The sequence below is a fragment of the Medicago truncatula genome, chromosome 3, assembly GCF_003473485.1.
Source record: "Medicago truncatula cultivar Jemalong A17 chromosome 3, MtrunA17r5.0-ANR, whole genome shotgun sequence".
In the NCBI taxonomy this organism is placed as follows: Eukaryota; Viridiplantae; Streptophyta; class Magnoliopsida; order Fabales; family Fabaceae; genus Medicago; species Medicago truncatula.
In genome coordinates, this window is record NC_053044.1 from 39,178,215 (window position 1) to 39,186,756 (window position 8,542).

The following is an 8,542-nucleotide window of genomic DNA, read 5'->3' on the forward strand; positions in this document are numbered from 1 at the left end:
TAACCAAATTTCATAATAGCTTGATTTGGGGTACTCTCCAAGCAAGTTCTAGTGCCAAACTTTTTTGTAAATCCTACCAAACTGGTGCATATGAGACTTACAATCTTGAACTTCTGTGACTATTGTGGCAAGAGCCGAATTGAATTTATTCATTTAACAACAACAACAAAGACATTAGAATAATAGATTCAATAACTACACCAACTATATTCTAATATAGTTAGAGACATCTCAAAATCTAAAAGAAAAGGGCTAATGATCAAGTGTCTTATTGCCCCTAAGCATCTAAGAGTACAAATACAATGATTCTTGAATGTAACACATGTGGAACATTATATCAAAAGCTGAAAATGACAACATCGTTGTTGAAGAATGAAGAATACAACCTAAAACAATGAGATGACAGAACACGTGGCTTGAATAAGTGGAAGCCAAAGTAGTAGTACAATTGCAGGTATAAAATATTTTATTTTCCAATGAGTGCTGAAGTAGTCATGTATGAAGATTGCCTTATACTTACGAGAAGGGTCCCCACTCGTGGGAGGCCATTTAAAGCCAGAATAAATCCCTGTATGGACTAGCCCACAAAAAATGACATTAGGTGGATTTGAACATGAGATCTTGAGAGAACACTTCAAAGTCCCAAGCCAACACCACAAAGCCAACTCGTGAGGGTTTAAAGATAGCCAATATTTATTCTTTAACAGTAAAGAGAGTGGAGATGCAGGATGTTGCTTTATGTTCCTGAGGTAGAGTTTCCCATAACTTTATGAAGGTAGGATCCTTTGACAACACATCCTTGGTTAGTACCTCTTTATCAGTCCACATTTTAATATCTTGCTCAAGTTTGAGAACCCTTTCCTTGATATCTTCAAAAGGTTTATTATTACTAGTCCAGCTGCAAAGTTCTTCCACCTCAGCCCAAAAGGTAGATTCTGTGATTTCTGCTTTTGGTGACCTGTTTGCATGCTCCAACCATCTCTGAGTGTACCTATACCTCTTTGGTCTAGCCTTGTTCATGTAAGGTCCTGTGTCCTCATTCTTCAAATGACGATGATAATTGGCAATATCAAGAGGCTCAACAAGACGACGGAATCTCGTTCCGTGTTCAATCCATTCTTTTTTCCCTTCAAACTCATCTGGCAGTTCATACCTCTTCAGCATTTCAATGATCTCATCCCATACTCCTGCAAGCACAAGTCTCTTCACGTTTGCTTGGAAATCCTTTGGCTCCTTTTGCACCTTGAAGGCATCATAATAACCTTTTCCGTTGTTTATCTCACATGTTGATTTGTACTCTTCCAAATCCCTCATGCTTGGCACAGCCTTATCCTGAAATTCCTTTTTTATTTTCTCTTCATTTCTTTCCTTTTGCTTTTCTAACTCGCCAGCTGCTCGAAGGCATAGTCGTGCTCTTGCGCTCTGAAATCAGTTTCAGCAAAAAAAAATCGTCACACACACACACACACATAAGCTAGCTAAATTATGCTGTCTAATTTTATGTCTGTATAATATCTATCATATTGAAGGACATATAGAGTGAGAGTAGAAGATGCAAAAGGAGTTATTCTTGACCATACAATCGTAAATGGATGGTCAACATTAACTTCTCTCACAATAACATGCTCTAACCAAGGTTTAAAATCATGGTCGAGTGTCACGCCGTGATGCAACCATAATTGCAGTCGCAGTGCAGTCACAAAGTCATAAATAAAAACTTTGACGTCACAACCACAATCACACTTTTTGAAACCTTTGCTCTAACTTTATATGCTTTCTATAGAGATGTAGAGAAATCAAAAGAATAAATTACTGACCAGTCCAAGGCTATCCAAGGCAGCTGCAATGTCAGTATCATGACCCTCACCAGAAGACAAAGGAAGATCGTCAAGTTTGTTTAAATACACCACATTTTGCATTCCCAAGCTCTCTTCTAATTCAGCTTCATAGGCTAGATGTTGCAGTATGCTTTTGTTGGCAACTTCAGAAAGTTGTGCCAAATCTCTTAGCTGAGCAATATGAAACATAAGTTGTAAAACAGCGTCTGAGTTTTTTACCACAATCATTTGACCATTACCATTGCAAAAGATGTACGTTCCAAAGGGTCTATACGGACTTAACTCGACGAAATTTGTCATAGTCTCCAACAACAAATTCGTGCTTCCCATTAGATTACAAGCAACATGACTTGTAACAGTTGCTGCATTCCTCATCACAGTAGAGTAAAATTCACAAGTCACACTGTCTCTTATTGGATCTTGAGTTAAGGAGTTGTTGTTAGGAGTCAAAAGCTGAAGAACAGGACTAATAAGTTTTTCAATGGAAGAGAAAGGAGCAAGGAAAATCCTTGGCACAATGTCATATTGCATGACAAAGTGTATGAAATGATGAGACCATTTTTCTCTGTTTGAAGCATGAGAGAATATATGATTACCAACCAAGGGAGAACCAAAAGTGACACACATAGGTGACTTGTGCTGAATTTGGATTTTGGTTGGGTAAAGATACTCTTCCAATGCCCAAAATGTTGCTAGAATGGCCAAAACAGCCCCTGAAGAGTGCCCTGTAAACACTACTTGCTTCCCTTCTGCTATAGCTTTCTTCACCTGCAATGCAACACATTTGATTTGTATCGTAGCATAATTCAAAAGTAATTAATTTGCTTTATCAATAATAATTTTTTTAATTGAATTGTAACAAAAATTAACTACACTATTTTCGAAACTGCTAAGCATTTTCCAAAACAGATCATTTGTAAAATTGGTTATGAATCTATTTGGCAAGACACATTTTTGAGCTTATATTTCATAGTTTATATCTTATATGCTCATATGAGTAAAAAGGATATGTTTGGCAACCGTCATTTTCTCACAAGCTTATAGTTTATTTTTATTAGCTTAACCTAATTCAAGTAGCTTATAGCTTATTAAACCACTAACTAACTCAAGTAGCTTATAGCTTATATCTTACCAATGTAATCTTAAATGAAACATTAAATATATCTTGTATTTCATATTTATAAGCTAATTAAATCTCTAGTTTTACCAAACACTACAAATTCAATCAATTAGCTTATTCAATATCAATAAGCTAACTTATTAGCTATCCGCTATAAGTTCATCTACTATAAACTAGTTTATTAGCTATTCATTAATTTTTATCAAACAGAGCATGTAATCTCTCATGTCTATTATGGTCGTATGAAATTATAAGGTATAAATTATTGGCTATCAGAGCAAAATTTGTCCTGGTGCTATCCAATCCAATTCCAAATAAAAAGAAAGAAAATAATACCTCAGCTACAAATGAGGAAAGTTTCAACAAACGTTCGAATCTGTTGAAGAAGGCTTGGTTGACCAAAGCAGTTTCATCATTACCAACACTTTTAAGCAAAGGAAACTTAGCAAGATCAATCTTAGTTTCACCAAACGATTTTCTTACAAACCAATCAGTTTCAACCCATGATCCTGGAAAGCTTAGAACAAGATATTCTGTTAAGTCCGAGGATATCCTAAACAGTTCGGAAATATAAGGTTCATTTTCTGAGTTGTGAGCTTTGAAAGACAAACTACATGTTTTTTTTATAACCTCTTCGTTTAATCCTATGTTGTCTCCAACTAATCCTCCTCCCATGTTTCTATCTTTGGTTTGTGTTTGTTTCATTGGTTTGCTATAATTATGTTTGTGTATATATATAATTATATAAGGCTACTGGAGGAATGAAATGTAAATTACTAAATTGACCAAGACTTAGCTTTATTGCACTTTCATAGAAGGTTGGTTGTACTTGTTTTATTGGTTGATTAATTAGTACGTAATTTCTATGAAATTGGAATGAACTAGCTTGGAAACCCGTGCCAAGCACAGGCTAGAACTACGACTATATTTTTTATTTTATAAAATCTAATTAAACAACAAATTTATTATTTTATACATAATATATAAATAGAACGCATCATTATCGTATTTTCAATTGTATATTATATACAAATATCAACGTTTATATAGTTATTTGGATTTTCGTATCGTTAAACATAAATGATTTAATGGATGTAATATCGAAATATTAGTATTTAATGATGAAATATTTTACACGGATGACTAAAATTAATCACGGAGACATGAGTCTTTTTTATTTTATGTTCTGCATATAATTGGGGGTGTTGGAGTCTCGAGGCCTGCCACTACATATACAATTAATTGTCCCTACCCAATGAATTGTCTCTACCATATGCCCTTATATATGGTTTCTTTCAAATTCCATGATTTATATAGCTGATACCCTTATATATACAAAGTTAATATCGTGCATACACTTTATTCATCTTATAAAATAAGTATTCAATCAATCTAGGAAATAATATAACAAACAACGACAAAGACACCAACTATCTATCACATTTTTTTAACTAAGTATATTATAAAATAATCCATCAACAAAAACACAACAGAAAAGGCTTAATTTTTAACTAAGCATATTATAAAATAACCCATCAACAAAAACAACAGAAAAGACTTAAAAAAGGGACTATAAAATTGTCTTGTGCATAGACATAGACATAGGCACTCCAAAGAACATAAAAAATAAAAAAAAAAAAAAAAAAAAAAAAAAACAGATATATAGCAGATTGTATAAAAACTGAAGCAGAACATTTAGTTGATAATATGGTCTCTGAAAGAGTACGGCTTACATTAGGAAAAATGAGAAAGATCAGATGGATACTGACATTATAAATAAAATTAAACATAGTATGAGAATATTGGAGTTGCTCTATGAGATAATAGAAAAACCGAAGTCTCAGTAGATAAACACCTTAATGTATCCGGCAATGTTAATTTCAGAGCCTAAGAGAAGGTATTTCACCTATTGCAATTGGTCAATGATATTTCAATACCATAGAAATTCCATTAACGTCAGCATGTGTACATATGAATGATATCACGTCACCTGAGGCACAAAACCATCACCTGAAGGTACATGAGACCAAAAATATTGTCAATAAGGGATAAAAAATATTACTTCATATAACATATTAGTCCTATAACAAATTGATCACTCGGCCTATTCTTTGCACAACAATAAATTTCATTATATTTTATACAATGAAATAAGAAAAGTGATCTCAATTGTTAGTTGCAGAATTGTAGTTTATCTACATGATCAATCGATTAATCTTTCTTTACGCAACTATTAGAATGATTTCAAGTAGCAACAACCAATACATATCCAAATAAAAAATATATATGCAACGAAGTTTAAAAGAGAGAGAAAAAAATCATACCCACCTGCGTCATCAGGAACGACCAGTTAAACATTCCTAAAAACATCACGGTACACAACATTAATGGTCTCAGTACACACACGATTTTCTTCATCCAGTATAAGCATTTTCAACCCCTTTTTGGAAGTGACTCTTGACACAACGACGTACAACTGTCCATGAGTAAAAACCGGTTTGGAAAGATAGATTCCAACATGAGACAACGACTGACCCTGACTTTTATTTATTGTCATTGCAAAACACAAAGCCAACCGAAATTGTCTCGTAGTAAATTTGAAAGGAAGTTCAGGATCACTCGGAACTAAGTTCATTCTTGGAATAATTATTTTTTCACCAGCATTTTTTCGGTAATAATAGTTGCACCGATAAAGTTCTTCCCAAGATTGTCTACAATCAACCTAGTCTCGTTGCACAATTCAGTTGCTTGGTCAATGTTCCTCGTCAACATAACTGGACATCCAACTTTAAATCTAAACTTGTGGTTGGAATACCGGAAAACATAATATTGTTTAAGAATTTTGTTGTAAACCATTTGCTTTGTACCTCACTATGCTCGTCTGATTTGCAAACCGAATCAGAACTGGTATATTCCTTTTCGTCTCTTGGAACCAATGATAGAAGGAATTTGTTTACATGCTCAACTACGTCCAGTGTGGGAGCAAAGTATCCCCCACTCTTGGAAAAATCTGAGATATTCATGTTTTGCAAAACATTCGGATATACAAAATCAACCAGAGATTGCAACGGATCAGAGGAATCTTTTATGAGCAACTCATAAAAAATGGGTACATTAATTTATCTACTCTCGTTGGCGGATCCTATTCAATCTCCAATTGAAAACATTCAATTGACAAACTTTCTTATCTCATCTTGCTCGGCACGAAAGGTTGAAGCCCATAAGCCCATAAACACATATTTGTTGTAAGGAATTCGTTTACGTGCTCATCTGCGTCCAGTGTGGGAGAAAGTATCCCCCGCTCTTGAAAAAAATCCAATATCTTCATGATTTGCAAAAAATCCAAATATACAATTTTTTTTCAACGGACTGAAAATAAATTCTTAATAATTATAGGGAACATTTACTTAATTAACCTTTTTTTTTTTTTTTTACCGTAAATCTTAATTTTTGGATGTCATTCACTTTCATTCTATATTTGTATTCAAACTCTATTTTTTCAAATTCTTTCGCATATGATACATGATGGGGTGTGACAATGGAAAATATACATGTGTTATGATGAATTAACAAAATACATGTTTATTAGACATTTTAAAATGATACGTGTTTTTAATTAAGTCTTTTTTTTTTTGTAACAATTACCCAAAAATCTTCAACTCCTTCAACAAAACCACGTAATTACCGATAATTCAATCTATTTTTTATACTCTCATGGAAAAAACACACACTACATATTTTTCACCTTAATGTTTCTCCCATGTTCAATTTTTCTTCTTCTTCATATTTGTTTTATTTTTCTATCTTAATGTTTCTAGCTGATTCCAAGATGTCACAACCGACAAGGCACAATGAATCCGTATGCTGAATGATGTTACGTCTCACCAAGTTATCGCGAGACGGAATTCTGTTGCGTAGTAAACGCTAGACAAATAGAGACACCTTCGCTGGTATATACCTATGCCAGACATCAACAACGAGATTTCTATCCATCTGTTCCCCCGAGTTGGTAATAAAACGATAGACATCCCGCATCAAGTATCCATGAAGAGGGTCCAGAAGCCACCTCCATTTGTCAGTTACATTAGCCTGCATAACAATGTTATGTAATAATAGTAAACACTCTCTCACACTTTCCTCCTCCCATGCTAACAGGGCGGCGCCTCCACAAACACGCCTCACCCCCTTCCCCCCACCCCACTCTAGCCATCTCCTCCACCGAACACTCTATTTTTTTTTTATATTTAATTATTCATTTAGATAATTTTAAATTAAAAATTATTTAATTGATTCTATATCAAATTTGAATGATTTTTTTTTTTTTTTTGTCAAAGAATTAATGATTCTTGAAATTGGGTGCCATATCAACATTTTTTGGATAGATTTCTTCTAGATTATTATTTTAAAATATATATGTTTAATACATTATTATCATAATATTATTTTATAGAAGAATTTGAATATGATATGTGGTTATGGCTAGAGTCCGATATGAATTTAGAATTGTGGTAATAATTTGAAATTATATAGGTAAACTCTACAAATTTACAATAATTTGAATATGATACGTGGCTATGGCTAGGGTTGTATAGGAAAATAAAATTGTGGTAAAATTACATATATTTAAAATTATATATGTAATATCTACAAATTTACAAGAAACTTATATTATCATCAAATACACTTTTTTACATACTATTTTGGTAAATATTTTCATTATAAATACTTTTTCATACATCTTTGATACAAAATCATAAATTAAACTAATGTAGATCCTCATTTGTAATCCTGAATGAGTATAGCAACAAAATCCGTGCCTATGGGTATCCGTCCAAACCAACTTTGATTTGACGGGTTTTTTTTCTCTCGATTTGACTGGGTTTGAGTATGAGTTTGAGTTTTCCCCGATTTCATAATACGGGTACGAGACGGGTAACTGTGATATATGTACCTATCCCAAATCCATACCAAAACCCTACCCGAATGTAGAAATGTCATATTTTTGTTTTTGTTGAGTGGGTTGATAATGATATGTCATGTTATTTGGTTTGTGAAATAAAATATATATAATAGAAAATGGTTAGCTGCTCCCATATTGTATATGTCACTAATTTCAAACCATATTTTTGTTTATAAGAGAATGTAGAAGACAAAGTATAACTATGACTACTCCCTTCAAATGTTCTGTAAGGAGTCCAATGGAATGTAAAAATCACCTATACTATTGAAACTTCTATTATTAATATTCACAATTAGTAACGAGTAGATGGGGATGTAGCTCAGATGGTAGAGCGCTCGCTTAGCATGCGAGAGGTATGGGGATCGATACCCCGCATCTCCAACTTTCTTTTTTCCACATTTATTTGGCTATTTTTTCCCATTACTTTTCCTCTCCATTTTCTGCCGTTTTTTAACTGTCTTTGTCTATGCGGATAATCTCATTAACACCGAAAATGATGAATGCAAAACTCTCAATGTATATTCAAACCGGAATTGGTCTATGCGAGCACAAAACATATCAATGTATATTCAAACGAGTGCTTGTCCAAGCTTGTTGTTGCTGCTCGAACGTAATGGCTGCGTC

The 8,542-nt window shown here is 33.5% G+C and overlaps 1 protein-coding gene and 1 non-coding gene across 2 annotated transcripts; one reads left to right on the top strand and one right to left on the bottom strand.

The window, feature by feature from the left end:
- Window positions 1-120: 120 nt before the first annotated feature.
- Window positions 121-3,679, bottom strand: LOC11426996 (protein EDS1L). Its single transcript, XM_003601267.4, has 3 exons — window positions 3,295-3,679; window positions 1,818-2,606; window positions 121-1,422 (listed from the first exon to the last, which is right to left on the bottom strand). Exons 1-3 carry the CDS (start codon window positions 3,661-3,663, stop codon window positions 694-696), a joined length of 1,887 nt encoding a protein of 628 aa, XP_003601315.3. The 5' UTR covers window positions 3,664-3,679; the 3' UTR covers window positions 121-693.
- A 4,547-nt stretch (window positions 3,680-8,226) lies between these two features.
- Window positions 8,227-8,299, top strand: TRNAA-AGC (transfer RNA alanine (anticodon AGC)). The gene has a single exon. It is a non-coding gene; the product is annotated as a tRNA-Ala (tRNA).
- The last annotated feature ends 243 nt before the right edge of the window (window positions 8,300-8,542 follow it).

What these genes read in the sequence shown, in the direction of transcription:
- LOC11426996 (XM_003601267.4), bottom strand. Translation starts at nt 3,663, where the DNA reads ATGAAACAAACACAAACCAAAGATAGAAACATGGGAGGAGGATTAGTT. An exon ending in TTTCCTCATTTGTAGCTGAG is followed by an intron (nt 2,607 to 3,294) that starts GTATTATTTTCT and finishes GTTGCATTGCAG; the next exon opens with GTGAAGAAAGCTATAGCAGA. An exon ending in CCTTGGATAGCCTTGGACTG is followed by an intron (nt 1,423 to 1,817) that starts GTCAGTAATTTA and finishes AACTGATTTCAG; the next exon opens with AGCGCAAGAGCACGACTATG.